The following is a 25,126-nucleotide window of genomic DNA, read 5'->3' as shown; positions in this document are numbered from 1 at the left end:
TTGTTTCGCCATGTGTTTGTGTGCAGGTCTAAACTATCTCCGCATTTCATTTTCGACCTTCGAGACTGGATGCATGAATTCAATATGCTAGATTCTGATTCCGCTATATTGACCAGGCACTGTAATTCACGAGACTTCGTAGGCTGGAAATTTGTGGCTCTGCCCCCTTGATGCTGAAGCATGTGTTTGGTTCTGGGATTAGAAGGGATGGGTTGAACCCAACACTATTTTTAGGGATGGGTTGGACCCATTTCTTGTTTGGCTAGGGAGTTGGGTTCATCCTATATTTTTTATTTGGTTGAAGCGCTAGGTTTAGATGGGTTGGACACCAGACACATGGGGCCCGCACGTCATCCTCTCACCCTTTCTTCCTCGTTGCGTTCCTCCTTCCCTTCGATGTGCTCACGCAGACGCCGCTTCCCGTGCCCGCGTCCGTGCTCGATGCTCTCCCTCCATGCCCGCACTCGATGGAGATGCATCCGCCGCCGCCGAGTGAGCTACAGATGCGGCCGTCACCGCTGAGCGAGCACCACACGTGGGCACAATTGCGGCCGCCGCTGCCGAGAGAGCTGCTCTCCCTCCATGCCCGAGCAACTCTCCCTCCGTGCCCACGCCTAAGACCCATGCGCAGGCACCGGCACAACCATGACCCGATGAGCCTGTCCCCTCTCCCCTAGAACAGAGCGCGTTGTAGGCTCATCATCATCGACGCTGCTCGTCCGCGCTACTCCCCGTGTTCGCATTGCTCTTCCGCGCCCGTGAGGCCACTGGTGCGCTTCTCTGCGCTCATGAGGCCGTCAGCGTTGCTCCCTCGCTATCGCGCGTGGCCGTCCCACTACCTCTATGGACTCAAGGGAGAAGCGAGCGCTCGATGTGGGTCGACCCCATCATTTTGCGGTGCTGGGGCAACCCGCATCTATGGGGAATATGCCCTCCTAGGTTCGACCCACATCCCAAGAACTCCCATCCAAACTCCTAGAAAACTAGGTCCAACCCACTCCGACCCAGTTGGTACTTCCATCCAAACACATGCTGAAAGGATCAAGATGCCCAAGACGGGGATGAATTGGGCTAATCTAAAATTTCTCACAACAATTAAGTCCTACCACTTAACCCATTTCACCCCTAGTGCCTAATAGTGTTCTCTATTTGGTTACCGCACAAAAGTTTTGTACCCTAGGTTCTAATCCTACTCTAGCATGGCAGTTCTAAGAATGTAAAGACAAGAATTAAAATGCTTGAAAGTAAATGATCAAAGTAAAGAGAGGGAGAGGAATGCGGTGATGTTTTGTCGATGTATTGGAGAGTCGCCACTCCCCACTAGTCCTTGTTAGAGCACCCACGCAAGGGTGTAGCTCCCCCTTGATCCGCGCAAGGATCAAGTGCTCTCTACGGGATAATTCTTCGACACACTGTCGCGGTGAATCACCCACAACCGCTCACAAGACGACTTGGGTCATCCACAAGCTCCGTCAGATGATCACCAAGCTTTCAATCACTACCGAGCCATCTAAGTGATAGCGATCACCAAGAGTAACAAGTACAAACTCTCACTTGACCATGACAAGCCTAATGAGAAAGGTGGATGCACACTTGCTACTCCCTATGCACCAATGAGGTCCTTAATCTTGGATTAATAAATCTCAACCACCCCACTAAGCTCTTGCTCTCCCTTGCACTCTAAAGTGTTTTCTCAGCTGAACAAATGGGCAAGAGAGATGAATTGGAGATGTATTTATACACCCCACCCCCAAACATACCTGTTGGGGTCTAACTCAGCATAATTTGTATGCATCGGACGCACCAGTCAGAGTGACCGGATGCGTCCGGTCAGTGCCCAACGGCTACTGTGACGCCAGCTGTTAGACAGAGCTGTTAGAGTGATCGGACTCAGTCAGGGTCCGGTTATCCGGTTCGAGAAAAGGCTCTCTGGACCTCACTGTTATATGACCGGACTCACTGACTTCTAGGGTCCGGTCAACATCCTTCAGCGTCCGATCAGCGCCCTACGCCAGCGTCCGGTCATCACCAAACCATGCTGCATAGCTAGATGAACTGACCGGACTCTACGCCGCAACGTCCGGTCCATCTTTCACACTTCAAATCACTTCTAATTCGAAATTCTTTGTGAATGAAGTTGACTCTAATTGATCCTTGGGCTGTCCCTGAGCTATCTAGTGCTAAGTTTGACAAGTGTGCACCACACCTAACACGTTAGACTCACCTAGGTCAAGCTACTAGTTCATACCCCCCTTAATAGTATGGTCAAAGGAAAAACAAAGTCATAAACTACTCTAAGTGTCTCTCAACGCCAAACGACACTTAGAACTAGTTCGTCCTTAATCTTATCATCCATCCTTTGAAAATCGAAACGATTTCCATCGATAGGGGCATGCAAACCATTGATTGCCCAAACAATCACCATTATCGTGACCTAACTCAAATTGCCTCTGCAAAACACACATTAGTCACAATAATCTTATGTCGTCGTTAATCACCGAAACCCACTAGGAGCCCAGATACTTTCACATGTAAAATGTTTGGGTTCAGAGACGGATTGTTTTTTCTCTTGATGCTCATTAGATGCACCGTACATGGAGTCGGCTTTTAGAATATTCTCATCCAACTAGTATAGTTCCAATGTTTATTGACGTTGTTTGATTGGGGATAGTTTCAGTGGCAAATACATTCCATAGGAGTAGGGAACTTCATCAATGGAGACGTCCAAGAAGTAGTCGATAGGCACCATGTATTAGCGGCTACTTCTCTTCTCACCATCATCTCTGCATTCATCCATTGTTGGTGGCTGCCGCCGGGTGGCGGCAGAATATTCAGTCTTGTGAACAGACTCCTTTTAAAATGTTTTTTTGTATGACTTTTTTTAGAATTATACAATACAACAGTGATGCCCACAACAGGCACGCACACTCACCCTTTTTCATCCAAATAGTATAGTTCCAATGTTTATTGAAGTCGTTTGATTGGGGATAGTTTCAGTGGCAGATACGTTCCATAGGAGTAGGGAACTTCATCAATGGAGACGTCCAAGAAGTAGTCGGAAGGCGCCATGTATTAGCGGCTATGTCTCTTCTCGCCATCATCTCTGCATTCATCCGTTGTTGTGGCTGCCGCCGGGTGGCGGCAGAATATTCAGTCTTGTCAACAGACTCCTTTTAAAACACTTTTTTTGTCTTTTTTTTAGAATTATACAGTACAACGCAGACGCCCACAACAGGCACGCACACTCACCCTTATGAATACACGTACGCAAACCCTACCCATATGAGCACCTCCAAAGGACTGAGCCGACAGATCTCGCGATTCACGAAGTCACCGCTGTCGTCTCGCTGTCGACAAGGATGTCACTTACCATTGAAAGCATAGCGCCGTTAAATCTTGGAATAAATCCAGAAAAATGCAAGCACCCATGCCAAGTCGAGGACTTAGAAGTCGGGTGGGCAGGTTCCACCATAAGGAACCTAACCAACTAATCTATGACCAGTTTGCTTTTTTTACTCCTTTTAAAACGTTGTTCCAAGCGTTGGTATCGAAATAAGTTACATTTTTAGACAAAAGAAAATGAATGAGTTGCAGCCCACAACAGGTTAAAAAGGTTGAGAATCGAAGCATTATCTATCACAGGAGTTTTCTCCTACCACATACTCCATCCGTCCCTAAATAACTGTCGTTATTATATTCGTGTCGGTCAAAGTTTTTTACTAGGTTCCGCCAAGTGCGACAATGCAAAAACGGCTTACGAAGGTAAAGCTAAAAAGAATTGTTTTGGCCTAAAAGCCGAAGCCCAAAAAAAATGGTTTTTTTCTGGTTTTATCATTTGGAGAAGCTAAAAAATCCTGTACCGCAGAGCCTCTCTTACTATGTCTAAAAACAGCAAAAGGCACTGCAGTTTGCCCACACAGAAAGAGACACCAATGACAATTGACAATGCAAACAAAGGTCCATATTGGCGAGAAGTGCGCAACAGAAACTAGTTAGGCGATTGATTGAAAATGGAAAAAGTATCTATCTTTTCCATGTACAAACAACGCAAACGAGGGGCGCAGTAGTTGGAACCACAACCACCGCTGGCATCAAAAGCTAACTTGCACATATTCCGGCGGCTATGGTTCGATGCGCATACGGCGTATCAAAGTCCACCAAACGTCATGAAATGTATAAAAATGACTTAGAAACTTTTCGGTACATTATTATTGCTATTCTTGGCAGTGCCTAAGAACACTGGCTAAAAAACGATTGCTGTTCAAAAGTCAAAACGATTGCAAAAAGCCCTAACGGATAAACGGGTACAACCAGCAACTATCTAGTCTATCCAGATTACATCCTTTTGTACGGGTGTACAGCACTCATACTTACATGAACATCCAACCAAACAAAAAAGGAATGAAAAAAAAAAAACACCCTACAACGGACGCTCGTCAGGTTGACCACAGCTACAGAAGAAAACCAGCTGAATTTTACAATGTCCTATCTCGGTCTCCATGCCATACCACCCGCGCTGCTAGAGTCGTAGCCCTGGACGCCAGTACTGCCAGGCACTACACCATACTGGGGTTGCTGTACAATGTTTGTCACCTGCACGCCCTGCGCCGGCCACCAAGCATTACTAGGCTGTTGCTGCCATGCCTGGCCAGGCTGCTGGGTCCGGAGGTAGGCATGGGGCAGGGAAGTGATGGGAACCTGAGGCTGCACTGCACTTGGGATGTGGTACTGCTGCTGGTAGGCGTTCATCTGCTGGACGGGAGGTGGAGGCAACGGCAGTTGCTGTGGGGCGTGAGGCAGTGGCGGTTGCTTAATCGTCTGGTGGGTGGCCTGGCTGGGGTTCCACTCCGGTATGTCATCGTCATCGTCATCCCAGGTACGGGGAGCTTGAACAGATGATCTTTTACCATACTTCTGAACCAATTCCCTCATTTGCTCTGCTGGGCGAGCAGAGGGGGGTGCTACATGTGGCCGGCCCTTGTAGGCATGCGCAGTTACATTAGCTGCATGGTGTGACGAATTAACAAAATTAAATTCAGGAAGATCGTCCTCATCCCTAGCAACACCGGGTCCAAAGCCCGGAGGGGCATCATCAGTTACATCTTCCTCTTCGCGGCAGCGCTGGTTGGGAAACCCTGGTGGTGCACCATATGAGTTGAGAGGTAGGGAGGGCCTTGCGGCCGGATTCATAACCTGTGGTTTCCCTAGGATCGACTGCCTCTTGGAACCATCATGTATGTGGTGGGAGCCGTGGGAGGTGGGTACCCTAGGGATGTTGGGCCTCCGCCATACCACGACTCCAATGAAGGATGATTCCGCCACAGCAAGGCTCTCCTGGTGCTCCTTTGGCAAGTACCGTGAGAGGATTTCCACGGTTTTCCCATGAGAAGGGCACAGGTATAGCTCTATTCCTTCTGCAGGCTCAGCTAATCCTACTCTCTCATCTGAAATATATGCATCGGTAGTCTGCACAACAAGAAGCAAATTTAGTATATCCAATCCTCTATATTCTAATAAGATTGCTCCAACAGTGGTGAGTGGCAAAAGGTAGAATGTAACCTGCAAGATATGTTGGCGGCCACTCTCCGATGAACCCTCCTTCCAACACAGCTCAGTTATCTATCAAAATAGTTACCAGGTAGTTAAATTGATGAAATAGATAACCAACAGCTAACCTAAGGCAGAGTGCCCACACATGTTGTAAAACACAACACTTAAATTGACTCCAGGATGAACGATAATCTGAAATAACTATTCACATCTTCTAGGACTCCATGAATATTCTGGCTAACAAAGCCAAATGACATTACATAACATGATGTAGGGCCCAGGTATTAAGGTCCTGGCAATTGCTTACAATTCCTACAGGATTCGAAAGTTCAAACAGGGTACACATTGTGCCATTTGCATATAGGTGCTAACACAAACCTGACATGCAATGACGTGGTTTTGTTTTTAGCACATGATTATCCCACTAAGCTAAGTTCAACCATTGTGCAATCTCAAATATCAAATAAGCACTTGCTCTCCAAATAAGAATATATATAATCGTATATACTACTTTGCAGCATGGCAACAATATCCACGAGGTAATTAGACACAAAGATAAGATATTTTCACCAGACTCAACATATTAAACCTGTCACAAAGGGAATACATAAACAGACTACAGTAAGAAAAAGAATTACCATTATAGCACGGCTTCTAGATTTGGGAAGCTGCTCGACAAAATCTTGAAAAGCACTAAGTTTAACTCTTCCCTTAATCTCAACGAAATGACGCCAATCTTTTAATGATGGCTTTTCACCACTGAAAAGTTCAAATTTTAAGACATGTTAGCTGCTGTCCAAATAGAACAAATACATTCAGCCATTTACACATTTCCATGCACTCAATAGTTTGCAGGCAATTAATAATATTCACACCGATAGTACAAAAACCATATACAAAGTAACAAATATTTAGCACAACAAAACAACACAACCTGCATTCATTTTTAACTTAAAACCAGTTTACATATCCATGGCATATAAAAACTACTACTAGGGTGAGCACAATGATAATAATTTATTAATTTAAAATGTTTGTAATTGCACTTACTTTTCTTCAAAAGAGTTAGTAATACCAATATTGGGTGTATCAATTGGTTGGAAGAATGTGGAAACAGTATAACCCTCTACTAGAATTAGCACAGACTGGCATATCTACCAAGTTCACGCAAGGCTATGTAGAAAAATAGCCCAAAGTAGAATGTCCAGGGGTACATAAACAAAAGAATGCAGCAAGTCAAAGCAAATAACATGTTAAAGAGTTATTGACATTATGAGTGACTCTTAGCTGCTGAAATGTAAAACTCCATTTCCGTTGGTTGCACTACAAAAATGTAGCTTAACTTCCATTTATAAAGTGGTGCATTTGCATAACTTTAAACAAAAGGACCATGACATGAGCATTTGTGTACAAGGTTTTTTTTCCTAAATAAGAGATGTTACTCAAAAGTTCTATTCTGAACTTAATAATGACCTAATAATGGCCTTAATAGGGCCACGAGAACGTCAAGATGAATAGAAGAACATCAATTTGATTTGAAAGTGCAGAAGATATGAAATGCAAAGGAGAATGGGTTAGATCAACATTACGTACAAATAACAATAGTCATAAAAAACAAAACGCTCAGACGGACACATACCTTTTGAAAATAGCAACAACATTAGAGAGTGAAGACACTGTTAGTTGAATTGCACCTTCCCATATGCTCTCACGTATCATAGGGATACTGGCAGCCTGACTGTGATGAACAGAATCAGGATTAGAGACATTATCAATAGTTGTTTTCTTGGTTTCACCTTTGCCAGGGGACGGGGAGGATTTGTTCAGCTCTCCATCACGTGGTTCAGTAAGATCCGAATTTGGAACCGCTGTATGTCCTGGTGACTCTAACTTGGGCTCGCTGTTAACCTGTGCAGATGACTTATCAGATTCAGATTCAGTTTTCTCTGGTGCAGATGCATTATCTTCTGTCTCTGGAAGATCCTCAGGCTCCATGGTGGTGTCAGGTTCCTCAGAGTCATTGACATCTTGAGGAGTCCCAACTGAGAGATCAACAAAAGGTGGCTCGGAATCTAAGCCCTGCATGAATTCATCTAACGAAGGAATAGGTGGGAGATTTACGGTGTCCTTCATGTCATCCAAAATAAGTTCCTGCATGAGATCAGCTTTCTCATTATCGATATACTCTACATCACCTGGCATATCATTGTTGCATGTTCTGCCATCCTCATCTTGTGAAGTGCTATCAGATGCTTTGTCTTTTTCTTGAACATCTTCTTTACTATCTGTTCCATTAGACTTGGTCTGATCTTCAACAGCTTTTGAAGGAATATTAGTAAGATTACTCCCAAGTTCAACCTCCACTGAGAAACCATCTGGTTCTTCGACTTCAACTTGGAACTCTCCTTTGTGAGTTTTTCTAACCAAACGCCTAGGGTCAACCTCCCTATTCGGAAGGACAACCATCTGTGCAAACTCCTCAGCTTTAGCCAGCCGCCACTCTGAGAGTTCTTTGGAGGCAAGTTCTTCTGCAGTCATTGAACAAAGGCGTTCAGGCGCAATGTCTCCAGACAAGACCCTCTCTCTTAGCTCAGGGTTGCTTTTGTCTTTCAAATTAAACAAAAGAGATCTGCCCTTTTCCTTGTACTTCTTATTTACTCCACCAAACAATTTGAACAGCTCCTCTTCAATTCTAAACGCCAAACTTTCAGCCCTTTGATTAAATTTCTCCTTATCCATTGCTAACTCATTGGCAGACTTTATTCTTTTTGACTCAGACTCCACATCAGAAGTTCGCGGCCTTTTTAAATCATTAGGTTCTGCGTTAGGTTCAGAGATCCCAGCATCAAGATCAGAAACCCAACTAAGCCCATGACCTTGCAAAAGTTCATCTGCAACCATACACTGACCCAATAAGTCATCTTCTGAAGAAACTTGATTTGACTGTTGCTGCATGTCATCATTTATGCTCGTCATCATCTCTGGAGCTAAATCACTGCTTAACTTCTCATTTTCCTCACATCTACTGGGAGCTCCAGTTGTGGCTATACCTGAATTGGCTACATCTTTTGATGGGGTTGCCACTAAATCCTGTACCACATCTCCAGCTGCTGGTTTGAAATTATCTGTAGACCCATCAGAATGCACATTATTAGGAAACTGACTCTTATTCTGCTGATCCGAATCCAAACTCAGCGCAGCAACAAGTGACTCCCTGAACTTGGACCTCACAGATTCAAATTGCTGATGCTGGACCTTTGATGGTGGCTCCTTCTGTGCAGACTGCTTATTAGATGACTGGAACGATGGAGATTTCAGCATTTGAACCTTTGGAGAAGCAATTGTCTGTTGTGATTTCCTGCCTGCCATAGATGGTGAGGGTTGTGATCCAGCCATTGCTGGCAAAGATGTTTGAATATTTAGCACCTGCTGGGGTGGCCTCAATGATACCCTACTTAGCAAAGGTTGTGCCCCCAAAGGACGTGAAACTTCTGGCCTGGAAGCACCTAGTTGGACTGATTGCTGACTCATGGGGACAATATAATATGAGCTAACTGGTACTGAGGTTCCCATAGAGAACATCTGCTGTGAACTCCAGTCACCAGGCAATGATGAAGGATAAAACAAAGATGGATGCTCTGTTTGATTAGATTGGACATTTGAAGAGGATAGCGGTTGTGATCCGATGTTGTTTGGCATGGGTGACTGCCCTTGCTTTGAGAACTCCATTATGCCAGTAACTTCCCAAAATTCTTGGCACAAATAGCAGTGTTATTTACCTCAACTTCAAATGCAGATATCTGAAAATGAGTCAAATAAGTGGAGGCACGTTAGATTCATGAAACAAAGAGAGAGAGAGAGAGAGAGAGAGAGAGAGAGAGAGAGAGAGAGTAAACACTGAGTATCTGCATCACAACTGTCTGAAGTGCATAGGTCAAATTATTTAAGATTTTTAACTAGATCCTTGTCCAAACAGCCCCTAACTAGGAAATCGAAAGCACTCTTCTATGACAAAGCGTGGCATATAGTGTGAACCACAGAAGGCGATATAGTGGACCATTGCAATTACTAAAAGACGAACACGAGCAATGCAGTCTGTTTAATGGTAAAACCATTCCATGGAACCAAACGTCACTTAGAGAGCTACTGTGCTAAGATGACAGCATGTACTACAAAAGCATCGTGCAGTACTTTCGACCTAAACTGAATAGAGGAAGGATACTGGATGTTCTGATAGCTACCCATAGCTAGCGGAAAAGAAATGTGACTCTGGTTCGTTTCTTCTAATAACATGGATCGATCTCTCCACAGCCTAACACAGCAAAAAAAAATGCATCTACAACATCACCAGCGTAGCAAACAAGCTGAATCTACGCTCCCAGTCCACGAATGACCCAAAATATTCAATAAATAGCCGAAAACATCAACAAAGAGCATCTGCTCAACAACACGAGCCGAACCACCGCATGACTTGGGCGCCGCGCGCCAGGTTGCAAAACGGGTGTCCTCACATCCACTCTAGCACGGAACATAGACACGCGCTGAAGACGAATTTCACGAGACAAGGGAGCCCAAGGCGAAATCTCCCCCTAAATCCCTCGAGCCCAATCCCGAACGCTCATCCAACGAAAAATTCCCCAGCTCCACGCATCCAACCGCGACACAGAGCATCACACGGAGGTATACACGCAACAGAACCTGCGAACACCGATCGTGCGCAAACGGGATTTGTTTGGTAGGATAGGCATTCACCGTACCTCGAAGGAAGCCGTGGGGTGGGCCGGTGGCGGCTGCCCGCGGCGAGCCCAGCGCTCGGCGGCACCAGCCGGTAAGCCCCGTGGCGGCGGCAGCGGTGGCGGCGGCGGCGGCGCCGATGGGGACCGGGAGGTGGGCGATTTGGGGGTTTAGGGTTAGCGACGTGAGCAGGTGTCGTTGATTTATTTTTCCATTTGCTTGTGGGTGGATGAGACGGGCGAGCAGGTCTGTCTATCCGCATCCTGCTGGCTGCTGCGCGCAAACAGCGTGCGCCGCGCGGTACGATCTCTGAAGCAGCCAGGCGGTTTATCCTTTTTTGGGGGCCTTATTACAGTATATGATATACGGCCTCTTAGCTTGTTTGGTTTATCGGTTTGGACTCGCAGGTGCTGATTTATTACGAGAAAAAAAATATTATTAGATGGTTAGTTTGGGCTGACTGAAACCAATAAATGAACAGTCTGATAATAGCTGGGCCTTCACCGTTTGGCCTTTTGGGCTACATGCCTAAGTGGTGATTAAAGTCTGATAATAGCTGGGCCTTCACCGTTCGGCCTTTTGGGCTACATGCCTAAGTGGTGATTAAAGATTTCCATGCTACTCCTCTCCCATTACTCATGCATCATTTTTCTTCCTCAAGTGTGTGTTTATATGCATTTATCGGTGTTTACCTTCGTCCTGTGATCATGTAGAAAAAGAAAGGGGGAAGCCTAAAATCTCTGTTGAGTACACGAGAAGCACTGAATTTTGACTGTTGAGTATATGTGGCAAGAATCTCTTGCGTCATACGCCTTCCTAAAACTTGAATAATCTATTGATATCTCTATCTTTTCATATCCTACAACTAAAAAGAAAGACCACCATTTCGTGCCGCAGTCGTCGCTCTGTCGGTCCGTCCCTCGCCCTTGCGATACCGCATCACGCGCTCCCCTCCGCCTCCTCCTCCTCCCCCTCGTGCCCTTGGTCACCGGCGCGTGTCCCCCGGTCCACCTCCTCCTCCCCCCCCCCTCGCTGCCTCCTCCCGCCGGTCCACGCGTGCTCGAAGAAACCTTAGCTGCTCCTTCGTTGCTGCCAACGGCAGCAGCGTAATCTCAGCTCGTCATCTCGATCTGGCGGTACGTCACCCCCTTCTCTTCTCCCTCGTGGATGCGCGGTTGCCGACGTGCGGGTTGCGGCAGGCATCTGTGCTGTCGTGGGTGGCCTATAGCGTGTGGCTACCTGCGCTGCGCGCTTGCGTTTGCTCGCTGACCCCTATCCGCCGGTGCGCTATGCGCGCCTGGTCAACGCGAGGAGGCAGCAGGCGGACGATAGCAACAGGCAGCGACCGCGTGCGGTGCCTCTAGCCTTGCTGCCTACAGTCAGCTGGCCTGTTGTCCTGCCCCTGCTTTGGGGATTCCTTTGGAATTTTTTTCCCACAATTTTTTTGCCAATTTCTTGGTTGAATCGATGTATCTAAACTATGTGTGCTCATGGACAGCGGCATGGGTCCAGAACATGAAGTTGAAGTCGGGCATGGGTCCAGCAGAGGTGTGGATGGGGGACGAAATGATGCCATGTCAGGTGCTCCTCTTGGTTCTCAATCGAGGTGTGGATGGGGAACAAAATGATGCCATGTCAGGTGCTCCTCTTGGTTCTCAATCGTGCCTTACTTTATCAACTTTACTTTTAAGCGTGTTTTCCTTTTTTACTAACTCAATTTTGTTCCATTTAATTTCACCACAGGTTTTTCTAACATAGGTAAATGCAATGGAAATGCCCCAACAAAAAAAATATATTAGAATATAGAAATGGTCGCTCTAATTGTTTGTTGTCCATTGCAATTTAGTGTACCCATTTTGGCATGCTTTCAATGGTTTGTACAGTTATTTGCTATTAACGTTGCAACATGATCCTTATATGCTCAGTATGAATATTGTAGTACTACCTGTATTGTTGTCGTCAAAACTGCTCGCTGAGATGGAAGTTGATGAAACTACGAAGAGGGAGTGACTCTTGACTGGAATAACTAATCTACCGGTTCCTACACAGTTTCAAAAATTAAAGGTGACCAATTTAGGGTCTGTTCACTTGTCTAAATTCTGGAGGAATCTGGATGGTTTGGAGGAATGCTGGAGGAATTTGTGAGAGAAAAATATTGTTCCGGATGAAAAAAATAAGCGGATCAAGCCGGGTTTAAGGACACGCGAACCGAGCCTTAGTATGAAGAATGAAAACCTATAGCATGTGTTGCCAGCTTCATTTCTCATCTATCTATAATTAGAATGAACCTGGCATCGTTCCTTCGAGGTTAGAATAGACATGATTAGAAGTGCATGTGAAACTGCTGACAAAATAATTGTTGAATTCCGTACGAGCTATGGGTTGGGAACCAGTCACGGGTTCGTTCTGTTTGTCATGACATAAATCATCTCCCCATGGTGTTCGTATGATAGTTATATATCATAGGAAATGGCAGTAACCAAACTCAGATAAATGTTTGGTATTTCTGTCTCAGTTTTCAAATTTGTTGCCTTCATACTACTTGCAGGCATCAGGAGGACAGTTACTTCTTTATCTATCTTCATTTTTACCTCTTTAGTCACTCTGCATAATTCTGTTCCTTTTTTTAGCGAGACAGCTCGACATACCTATCTTCTGAACCAATAATTAATATACATCATTCTGCCCATGACAGACCCTACAGCCTATCGATATGCACTTACCTTCATGTAATCAGTGTTAATGCTATATTTGTTTGTGTGACAATTATGTTCTGAATTTTCTGTGTTTTTTCGGTATAAAAAAAGTTTCAGGTCAAGGTTACAGCGGCCTTTTCCATTTTCCTTCATCGACTTGATGTGTTTGATACAAATGTGACTGTGACAGTTTAACAAAGGCCATATCTAAGATTCAATTTTAGAGACCTATGTAGTGCCTTCATGAAGACGTAGAGTAAGGTACAACCACCTAAAGTAGATCTTTCTAGAGTTCAACTATGCAGAGCAAAACCACCATATTAGTTCACTGATTCATACCTATTGTGACCTGTCAACTGTCTCAGACATGACCCATCCTGCTACACATTATTGTAAACTATTTGTATGTTAATCAGTCAGTTCAAAAAAAGGAAGATTGGATTTGAACTCTTGCAGTGTCACCTTTGTTTCCTTATGAACACAACAAAATATCCCAACTTTAGACTTCCAATGTGCTGCTTACCGAAACGCTAGGCTTATTTTCATAAATGACTGCACATTTTGATTTATGCATGTAATAGATAACATGCCCTGGATCACCAAACTTTCTATCATTCAGAATAGTAGCAGTAGTCTTTTTGCTAATAGAGTAGTAATTACTAATTCTTACATCTGTTATTTTTGTCGTCACTTATGCCTGCAACATCTAAATATTTGTTAGTCGTCAATTCCTGTAGGTTAAGATTTTCAAAGGCAACAATAAATGAGCATTCAGACAAGGTCGAAGAACTTGTTGTAATGCTTGCTATTGAAGTGGTATGATTTTTTTGTTGTCCTGCTTTATCTCCTTACAGGTCACTCACTACCTAGGTAGCGAAAACAAGAGGGTTACCAAACTCTTATGAATATTGGTATGAGTGAGGCCTATTTTGCTAATTCCTTTGTGTTTTTTACTTTGTGGCACAATTTATTTGCTAAATTCCTTCCACTGCAAAGCTTCTGCTGCTGAAACGACCAGACAGATTGTAGCTACTCCAGCACCTGTACTTGGCATAAGAGATGGTTAAGGTCATTTTGCAAAAAAACCAGCCAAATGATTTCTATCAACGATACAATCGATTCTGCTGGAATTTCGGTACAGACTGTCTACAATTTCATGTTAAGACAGATTGTTAATGATTAAATCTGTGCACAAAAAACTAAATAGCTTTTATTTGGCAATCACATATTGTTAAAGAGAACCACTGATAGTCCCATACATACAACGAATCTATGTGGAATGCCTTCAGAAAGCTAACCATTTAGAAAACCCTGTCTCCTATATTTATAGGAGAGTGCAAATGGTAGTACTTATCATACCTAACAGTGAACAGGTAATCCAATCAACTCCCACACTAATTTTTTTTCAAAGTTCAGCACATTTACTGTCCAATAATAATGTGCCTATTTAGATGTGATTGCTTCAGAGTTTTTTTCCTTCTCTTTTTCCATGTCTTTATATGGTCTGCACTTAATCTAAACATCCTATTTCAACTATGCAGGACAAAGGAAGCACTGAAGAAACGTATACAACAAAGGCTACCCAAACCGTGCCCCAAAAAAACCATGCCTCCTTCACAGAATCCCCCACGAAGAAGTAAGATCCTCAAACGTTATAATACACAACTACATACTATGGTACAGGCAAACATATACACAAAGAAACATATTTACTTCTATGTGGAGGTTCTTAATTTTATATATCATTTATAGATCCATAGCCAAAAGGATTTTTTTACCTATAGATTTCATCGTGTCATACATCATTTGCAGAGCCATGAGCGTAGAACCTAAACACCATATCCAACCAGCAGCAGAAGTAACCAAAGGTCCACTCATATTTCCTACATTATCACTTATTGTTTTTCTTCTTCTTTGACTCTGCTTACACAGTGCCATAGTAAACAGCTTCTTTGCCTGTTAACAAGTATGCATATTTGGAACCAATATGAAAATAGCTCTCTTTCTAATGCATCAAATATGGATAATAATATCAAAATGACCCAGTTCCTAATGCTACAGATATGGATGAACAAAAATGGCTCATAATTTTGCAACATGAACGAGACTATATTCAGTGCACCAACAGGACATGGCAACACGTTTGTGGACTTTTAAACGTTGTCACTCCTGTGTACACTACATGTTTATCTCCACGCTTTAAAATATTTGTGCTCCAAGTCAGATCAGGGTACCAAACAAATCCTTTATGTATAAGCATAGTAGCCATATGTGCAATAAGTCAATGATAATAAGTGATGCGCATTATACCTTCAAAAACTTTCTTATGGCTACCACTCATATTCTCCTACAACTAAAAATAAAGAAAGTAAGACCACCGTTTCGTGTGACAATCGTCGCTCCGTCGGTCCGCCCCTCCCCTTACGATACTGCACGTCCTAATCTCCTACGTCGCTCTGCCTCGTGGTGCTATCACCTCCCCGTGATCGAGTTAAAAGGAAAGTCACAGAAGTCATGCAAACGACGTCGCCCTCAGTAGGAAACTCGTGGACCGCACGCGACAGGCGACCCGCCCCTAGGGCCTCGGCACATAATCCTCACCTAGTCGCCCAGTGCCTAGCGCCTTACCTCCCTCAATCCCTAGCCGCAACCCTCTTCTCACCTTGCGATTTGTGATGACAGTGGTGTGCATGGCCCACTCCTTTGGCCGATGGCGACGCATGCGGCCCCCTCCCGACTGGCAGCGCTCCACACCAGTTTTTCGTTGCCACGACCTCCCCGTTCCTGTCTCCTCGCTTCATGTGCGCCCATCGCTCACCTCGCCATTTCACCAGGCCCTGCCACGTCATTGCCCACACCAAGGCCCCTGACATTGCCCTCCCTGTCTCCCTGCTCCGCCAGTCCCGAGCCCCCGCCGGCCGCCACACGTGCAATAGGCGAGGTGGAGCCGTGGAGGCTGGACAAGGACATCGAGGTGGACAACTAACAAGAAAGAAAGTAAGACCACCGTTTCGTGCGACAATCGTCGCTCCATCGGTCCGCCCCTCCCCTTGCCTACGTCGTATTCCGCTCGTTCCTGGGTCAAATTCCGTATCCTAAAAAATATGTAAGGGTGTCGTCATCACCTCTCCGTATCGTTCTGCTCATTCCTCGGTCAAATTCTATAAACTAAAAGAAACCCCATATATCACGCCGTCTCTCCTTCCCCTTTCTTTACTTGTCCTTCATAGAGCATACCTCTCCTTCCCCTTCTTCCTTTACCTATCCTTCATCACCTTCCTCCATAGATACGAGATCCACCGGAGTGACGCTTCGTAAACGTCGGCATTGCTCCACGTAAAGCGACGCGTGGCTCGTCGTCAACGTCGAAACCAGCCGCTTCATCCGTAAGGACCTACCGCTGCTCCGCGGGTACTTCCACGGCGGCCATATGAATTTTGGATTGCTTCATTGTTTATTGCTTGTCCTGTTTAAAACATATTCAGAGTTGTATATTTGTTACAGCCGGTCTCTTGATTGGAGGCTTGGAGCCATTGCATTTGAGTATTTGACCACAGAAAACATGATTTGCAAGTACTCAAACTACCGAATTTTAGATTATGTAATGTAATGGTAAGCATATGCAATGGTTGTGCCTCAAAAGTCAGAACTTGCAACCATCCGTGAATTCTTTGCTAAGCTGTTGAGAGGCTCCATCGCTGGGCAATACATATATGGGTGGTGGCGGCGTGCGTTGGTCGAGTCCATGTCAACGACGATGGGCAAGCCCTGCAGGAACACAGTGCCGCGATGCACAAGGCCTGCATAGGCAAGCCCCAGCCCACGTCGCCGTCCATCCACGGATAGTGTAGAGTTCGTAAAAAAACTACACCACCTCGCTTTGGCTCTGCTGCGGAATCCACGTTGAATGATATAGGTGATACAAATAGTATGGAAAAAAGAGAGAAACTAATTTTATTAGCTTTGTATAAACTAATCTATACGACATAGGTCATAAAGATCATGAGACGGGCTTTATATTTTTAAAATAAAATTAGATTTGTAAATTTCTATCGTCTAAGCTATAAGCACATGCATCGTTATAGGTGTAGATAAAATTTACAGGATCCGTGCAACGTACTGACATTATTTGTAAAAATATATTATTTTCACTTCTGTCTACTGTTCATGGTCCGGCAATTGTAACCAGGATTGGTTTGATAGTTGATTTTCATATTGATAGTTGATTTTCATATTCAAATCATTTAATCGTATGACTGGTTATTACTAATTATAAGTCTGGGTATCTCCAAATTTTAGATAAGCAGCATAGGAACAGAGATTGCAAGGTTCAGAAGAGCAGAGATTGCTTCAGGTAGCTTCGGATGCTCAACTGATCAATATACAATGATTTGGCTTACACAAACACAAAAAGCACAGAACTTTCAACATTATTTAAACATTGGTTTTGGCTAAGAAAATGAAGAGCCAAGGAAAATCGAAATCATGCTGTTAGGAGAATGTTTCATAGTACAGCCAAAATAATTTTTGTAGACAAAAGATTTTGATTTCCAGTAAATCGAGTAAGCAATTGTGAACTTAAAAATGTTTAATTGTGCATACTTTCAGTTCAAATAATTTGGATCAACCATATCAAGGTTTTTGTACTAAAGTAACTATTCTGATAATTGATGTTACCTGAATGAGAGACCAGAGCAGAAACTCTGAAATATAGTAAAACTTTCAGTAGTCACTTGGTAGGTCCTGATGATTTTTTAGTAGCTTGGCCCTGCAGTTGCAGGCACTTTACTATTCTTCTTGAGTGCTTGGCGTATATTGTAAATAAATTGGTGGATGCACAGGCTGATAGTATGCTTTTCTTAGCAATGTGCCATTCCACATTTTCTGAATTTATACATGGCATGTACTATGAAAATGTGAATATGTTATCTTGCAAGGATAATTGTGAATGCAGTTTGAAATCAAGATTCATTTTTCATATGTGCACTTTGAATACATTGATGACAATCTATGTGGCCTATTGGTCTCGGTGATCTGTTCATGACCATCTTTTCCATTATGCATACTCCAGCTTTATTCGTAGTGTTATTCAGTTCGTTCAGGTTGCATATTATCGACCTATTTAACTTTTTTTTGGCAATAATGAGATTTATTGGTCATATTATTTCACAGGCACAACATTGCTAAAAGTGACAGGTAGTGTTATGGACACGCCAATGCCAACCGGTGATCGGGTATCTTTGGGGGACCTTACAAATACAACACATGGAGGTAAATAAACTTTTAAAATATCTCTACATATTATATGTTCATATGCTTGTAACTCACGAAAATTTATTGAAGGGAATCATACATGACCTAATGAGCAAAAGAGGCAGAGGGATAGAGAACGGTGTGCAACAATGTCTGATGAAAAGAGGAGTGAAAGAAACAAGAAACGCCGTGAGAGGTATAAGATGAATAACCAAGGTTGTGTTGATTCCCATAACAATGAGGTTGTTCATTCAACAGGTATGGTGGTGTTGCTGAGTGTCACTTTAAAAGCCATATGTGTTATAATTAATAACAATTTATTTATACTATGTTCAAACTTGCAGATGAGAATACAACAAATGGAACAGACGAAAATAGTGACAAACTCCATATGCACTCAACCAACAGTAATGGCGCCAATGAATTATCAGGTTACTTATTATGCTAATAAAAGTATTTATTGGTGCGGCGACTGCAATTAACGTGTTGACATAGTTTGCTTATTGTATGGATTAATTAATAACAATCAACTATGTTTGAACTTGCAGATGGGAATACAACAAATGAAATGGACGAAAACAGTGACGGGCTCCATAGGCAATCAACTTATAGTAATGGCTTGCAACAATTATCAGGTTACTTATTAGCAGAATAAAAGTATTTATTGGTGTGGCAACTGTAAGTGACATAGTTTGCTTATGGAATGGTTCAATTTGTATTGTATGGTTATATTTGTAGACGGTCTGGTACCTTTAAGCAACATTGGTGGCACTGGTTACGTGGATGACATTGAAACGGGTACACTTTTGTATCCATTGCTTGGAATTTTGGTGAATCGTGCCTGTGTTTATTTATTCCAATTGTGCATAGACACCATCCTAATGTGCATTGATTAAAGTGTCATTCCATAATATATAGGTCCGGGATATGCACCTAGTCCCATCAACCTGCTTGTCATGTGTCCAAATGAGCGTAAGCGTGATCGTGATAGAGCACGATACGCTGCAATGTCTACTGAACAAAGGGCGTTATAGAATAAGAGACGACGTGAATTGTATGCAACAAAAAATACACCAAAAAATACAGGAATGATGCTACAAATGACTCCAAAGGAGACTGCCTAGCCAACAGGTGTGCAAATAATATTGATTTCTCCGTAGCAATATCTTATCGTGGTGTTGTAGGATACTTATTATATGAATAAATTTTTAGACAGTGCTGTCCCTTTAACCATTGGAGCACTTGATGATATTGACGATAGTTTAACTGAGACGGATATTGACACTTTTCAAGAAACAGGCATGCCTTTATAGAATGGTGGCTTTGTTTTTAATTACAAAAAGAGTTTGAACACCATCGTAGCTGACACTGTTGCGTAAATTCATTATCATACAATTTCAATTATTGTGTGTTGTTCATCGATTAAACATTGAGACCGAACATTTTTTATTAATATATAGGTGTTGTAAATACATCTCCTTCCATCGACAATTTTGTCACATGTCCAAAAGAGTGTAAGCATGAGCTAGATAGAGCACAAAGGGCTGCAATGTCTCCTGAACAAAAGGCACAAATAAACGAGAGGCGGCGTGAGTTGTATGCGGCAAAAAATACTGCAAGGAAACTGCAAATGACTCCACAAGAGAAGAAGTTGAAACGAAAAGAGATCAACAAAAAATACAATACGATGGTGAGAGATTGCTAAGCCAACAATCTACATCCGGACTCAATCGCCATGGAGAGCCCTCACTTTAACCCTCAGCTTATTTTCCCTTCTTCGCCTCAATCGCCTGAAGCGCCTTCACACGATATGGAAATACCCAAATTGAGGGGCACGCCTGTTGACATCGTGCCATCTGTAGTTCATAATCCAGAAGTCTAGACCCCTGAATTGGCTGTGGCACAGACCATACATAGGCAGTGAGTGACCACTAGAGAGACAAATGCCCTTCTATCTCGTCGCAATCGGGCTTTTGAAGCAAACATTGGAAGAAGGGCTAGAGGGTGTGCAGATGGAAAGTGCAATGATTCGAACGACCCAACTCAACCGAGTGTGGTTTACAACGGTAATTAGCCTTGATCACTATATATTGTTGGTACTTTCACCTTTGCTCTTCTATTCCAAAAACTCATAATTTTTCTTACTGCAGGTGGTGTCACCCAGGAACCTCCAATTCCACCACCTAATAATTGCATAGGCACACAGACACAACCGTCTGTAGTTGATGGTACCTCTTCAATGCCTCCAAACGGTGCACAAGCTCATACGTCAGACTCTATGGTCGAGGATGGTATTTTCTTCATTAAATTTACCCCTTTTTGTATGCCATTATGTTTCTCTCATCATATATATGGCCGTGTTGCACAAACTATGATGAGGATGTCATATTTGAGGAGGACGAGGAAGAGGATGAGGCGTACTTTTTCACCTAACAAGGTACACCATGTAATAGTCAAAACATTCTTTCATAGACTTTCTTTCAATGCATAACACAGCAACATTTTGTTAGAAGACGACAAGGAGGGAGCCAACGTCGAGCACAATCTTGACACAGATGAGCAAGACAATAGTGAGCCTAATGTCCCAGATCCATATGACAAGGTTTACGCTAATGTCCTGTTAGAGTCGCACATGCTACCGTCGGTGCCAAACTGCGAGCACTGCAACACAAAGAAATTTGAGGGTGAACCGCCTGAATTTTGTTGTCGAGGTGGAAAGATTCATCTTTCAACTAATGTGACACCACTAGTGCTCATGAGGTTGTGGTCAAGATCGGACGCTGATGCTAGGCACTTTCATGCAAACATCAGATATTTCAACGGCCACTTCTCTTTTACTTCTCTATACTGCCACCTAGATCGTGTGACCACTAACATGCGAATCTGTGGTGTCTACACATTCTGTGCCCATGGCCAGATTTACCATAACATATGTTCATTTGGTAAAGAGGAGGGTGTCAAAAAGAGACACCTTGAGCTTTATTTTTACGATGATGATCCATCCCTCGAGCATCGGATGAGCAAGTCTGTGAGCAATGCGCCTAAAAAGACAAAGAAGTTATAGAGCAATTGGTTAGTATCTTTAATAGGAATCCCTACTCTCAGCAACTAAGGAGTATGGGACACGTTGAAAATCTAGAGGATTACTAGGTCGAGTTGAACCTTGACCAGCGGCTTGACCAGAGAACATATAACGTGCCACTGACATCAGAGGTGGCTGTCGTCTGGGTTGAGGGGAGTGAGCATCATGCCCAATTCGAGCATAGTGTTCTCCTACAAGGGAAGGATCGGTCTATACATGACATCCGCTCATATAATGCATGCTATGACCCACTGTCATACCCGCTGTTCTTTCCAAGGGATGAGCTCGGGTGGCACAATTACATTCCAAAAGTGGGTGTGACTATGGCTCAAGTTGAGCGAGCTCGAGCAATCCACAAAAGGCATGCCGAGAATGGTGACGATGATGATGGAGGTAACTTGAACTCTTTTCAATAATGCAATATAAACTCTTTTCTGTTAACGCATGATACTAATTCGAACAATGTCTCCCTATAGAACCTGTTTCAAATACATGTGTCTCCGTGCGTGACTACTACTGCTACAAGTTCCAGATGCAGCCAAGGATATTTAATCCAATACTCTATGGCCGACGTCTTTTCCAGTAGTTCACCGTCGACACCTACATCAAGATTGAGAGCTCGCGTTTAGACTACATGAGGAACAATCAAGATACTTTGAGAGCTGACCTATACCAAGGCCTAGTGGATAGCATGCATTCAGGTGAAGGATCTACTAAGAATGTTGAAAGGTGTACTGTCCTATCTTTGTCATTCATCGGAGGACCCTGTAATATGAGGCGTTGATACATGGATGCAATGGCTCTGGTGCGAAAGTATGGTAAACCTGATATCTTCCTCACAATGATGTGCAACCCTAACTGGGATGATCTGCCAGACACCATAGGACTGCCCAGATCTCGTCACACGGGTCTTTAGAGCAAAGTTAGAGGCGATGAGGAAAATGTTGATGGAGAAAGACATACTTGGGAAGGTGAAGGCCTATGTATAAGTAGTGGAGTTCCAGAAGAGGGGCTTGCCGCATGCACACTTCTTGCTGATAATGGAATGAAAGTACAAGCTCACATGTCCCGAGCAATATGACATGATTATCAGTGCAGAGCTACCAAACAAGAAGAAGTACCCTGAGCTCTACAAGATGGTGACAAAGCATATGATGCATGGTCCTTGCGGGACGCTAAATTCGTACTGACCATGCATGGTGGGCCGCGAGTCATGCAAGAACCATTACCCACGCCCATTCTATGAGGTAATGTCATAGGGAAAGGATTCGTACCCTGTCTATCGATGACGCAATGATGGCCGCACGCTAAAAGTTCGAGGCCATTACCTAGACAATCAATGGGTCGTGCCTTACAACCCTTGCCTGCTATGTACCTTCAACTGCCATATCAATGTTGAGGCCTATGGGGGCATTAAATCAGTAAAGTATCTATTCAAATACATATACAAGGGACATGATAGGGCATCGATGGTGATGAGAGAGACCGACAAAGTAGACGAGAAAGGGAACATTGATGAGATCAAGCAGTATAGAGATGCCTAGTGGGTGACGCCTCCAAAAGCACTATGGATGATATATGTCTTTGACTTGAACAAGAACCATCCACCAGTACAGTAGCTGTAGCTTCATCTACCCGACATGCACATGGTGGCATTTCATAAACGAGATAAGGTCGAACGGATCATTAATAGGCTAGGTGTAGAAGAGTCAATGCTAACAACATACTTCGATGCAAACAAGAATCATGAGGAAGCCCGTGGAATCTTGTATCGAGACTTCCTAGAGCATTTTACCTAGCAGTCTGATGGTAAATTATGGCAGAAAAGGAAAAACTCCATTTTTCAAGTTGGAAGAGTCATCGTGGCTCATCCCGCTGAGGAAGAATGTTACTTTCTTTGTGTTCTCTTGAACAATGTTGCTGGTGCTACCTCATACGAACATCCGAGGATGGTTGATGGCGTGCTACTACCTTCGTTCCGTAAAGCTGCAGAAAGGAGGGGTCTAATCGAAGAAGACAAGACACTGGATGAATGTCTAACTAAAGCTACTTTACTCCAGATGCCTTCCTCCCTGCGGAGGCTATTTGCAACAATATTGGTATTCTATGAGCCGCATGATGTGATGGGGTTGTGGAAAAAAACACTATGATGCAATGTTAGAGGACTACAGCCACAATCATCCATCCCCGGATCTGGTGCAACAAATGGTTTTGATAGACATTAGAAACTTGTTGCAATCTATGGGGAAGGGCATAAGGTCATTTCCTCTTCCAGATATTGATCACTCATACAACGATGCTAGGCATATTCCTCGTGAGATATTTGAGGAAGCTAACATCGAGCAGAATCCTAAAGATGTGCTATTGTGTGACTCACTCAACGCCGAGCAAAGGTCTGCCTATGATGAGATAATGGCCGATGTCCGTAGCAAACAAGGCGGGTTGTTCTTTGTGGATGGACCTGGCGGGACAGGAAAGACATTTTTGTATAGGGCACTTCTCACAAAACTACGTAGCCAGGACAAGCTTGCCGTGGCTATAGCTACATCTAGAGTCGCAGCAGCCATAATGCTAGGCGGGAGGATGGCCCACTCACATTTCAAGATACCCCTCACTCTTCAAGAGGATGGTTGTTGTAGCTTCACAAAATAGAGTGGTACTACCAAGTTGCTGCGGCAAGCAGCTCTCATAATTTGGGACGAAGCATCTATGACAAAGAGGCAAAATGTGGAAGCACTAGACAATAGCCTATGGGATATAATGGGCCGGTCAAACCTACCATTTGGTGGAAAGATTGTTGTCCTTGGTGGGGATTTTAGACAGGTCCTCCCTGTTGTGCAGAAAGGATCCAGAGCTCAAATAGTCGGTGCTTCTCTACGAAGGTCGTATCTTTGGGAATCCATGCGCCATCTAAAGCTCGTCCACAACATGAGGGCTCAGAGTGACCCATGGTTTGCAGATTATCTATTGCGCATTGGTGGTGGAACGGAAGAGGTTAACGGAGATGGCAATGTATGTATTCCAGACGAGATATGTGTCCTGTACTCTGGCGTTGCCGAGAAAGATCTTCATACATTGATCGACATCATCTTTCCAGATCTAAATGCAAACATGGCAGACAAAGACTACATCACCACCAGGGAGATTTTATCTACACATAACGATTGGGTGGGCATGATCAATATGAAAATGATTGATATGTTTTAGGGCGGCGAGACGGTGTATCACAGTTTTGACTCTACGGTAGATGATCCACATAACTACTATCCATCGGAGTTCCTTAACAGTTTGACCCCCAATGGGCTGCCTCCACACATCTTGAAGCTCAAGCTTGGATGTCCTGTCATATTGCTTAGGAATATTGACCCTGCCAATGGGCTATGCAACGATACAAGGCTGGTGGTGCGAGGGTTCCGAAGAAATACAATTGACGAGGAAATCGTGGTGGGGTAGCATGCTGGGAAGCGGGTATTCCTTCCTCGAATACCGCTATGCCCATCTGATGATGAGATGTTCATGTTCCAGTTTAGGAGGAAGCAATTTCCTATCAGGCTGAGCTTTGCCATGACGGTCAACAAGTCACAGGGCCAAACTATCCTGAATGTGGGTGTGTACCTACCCGCACCCGTGTTCTCTCATGGTCAGTTGTATGTTGCGATGTCTAGATCCACGTCAAGAACCAATATTAAGATCCTTGCCCTCCCGCCTGATGCGGAAGCACAAGAGGAGTAGGCCAAAAGGATAGAGAAGAAAAATGCTAAAAAGAATGCTGAGGGAAAAAAAATAAGAATGCGTCAAATAAAAAAGATAA

At 43.8% G+C, this 25,126-nt stretch overlaps 1 protein-coding gene and 1 pseudogene across 1 annotated transcript; one reads left to right on the top strand and one right to left on the bottom strand.

The window, feature by feature from the left end:
• Positions 1–4,186: 4,186 nt before the first annotated feature.
• LOC136476007 (uncharacterized) lies at positions 4,187–10,585 on the bottom strand. The gene is made up of 5 exons (XM_066473671.1): positions 10,308–10,585; positions 7,190–9,350; positions 6,189–6,309; positions 5,560–5,619; positions 4,187–5,466 (listed from the first exon to the last, which is right to left on the bottom strand). Exons 2-5 carry the CDS (start codon positions 9,277–9,279, stop codon positions 4,486–4,488), a joined length of 3,252 nt encoding a protein of 1,083 aa, XP_066329768.1. The 5' UTR covers positions 9,280–9,350; positions 10,308–10,585; the 3' UTR covers positions 4,187–4,485.
• Positions 10,586–18,184: 7,599 nt separating this feature from the next.
• LOC136471479 (uncharacterized) lies at positions 18,185–19,546 on the top strand (annotated as a pseudogene).
• Positions 19,547–25,126: the final 5,580 nt, after the last annotated feature.

The sequence above is a fragment of the Miscanthus floridulus genome, chromosome 8 (assembly GCF_019320115.1).
Source record: "Miscanthus floridulus cultivar M001 chromosome 8, ASM1932011v1, whole genome shotgun sequence".
Lineage (NCBI taxonomy): Eukaryota > Viridiplantae > Streptophyta > Magnoliopsida > Poales > Poaceae > Miscanthus > Miscanthus floridulus.
The sequence above is the reverse complement of the archived record's forward strand: the minus strand, read 5'-3'. Positions and strand labels throughout refer to the sequence as shown.

Excerpts from the sequence above, each read along its gene's own strand:
- LOC136476007 (XM_066473671.1), bottom strand. The coding sequence starts at position 9,279 with ATGGAGTTCTCAAAGCAAGGGCAGTCACCCATGCCAAACAACATCGGA. Across the intron at positions 6,310-7,189 it reads GTTGTTGCTATTTTCAAAAG|TGGTGAAAAGCCATCATTAA; the intron begins GTATGTGTCCGT and ends TGAACTTTTCAG. Across the intron at positions 5,467-5,559 it reads GCCGCCAACATATCTTGCAG|ACTACCGATGCATATATTTC; the intron begins GTTACATTCTAC and ends CTTGTTGTGCAG.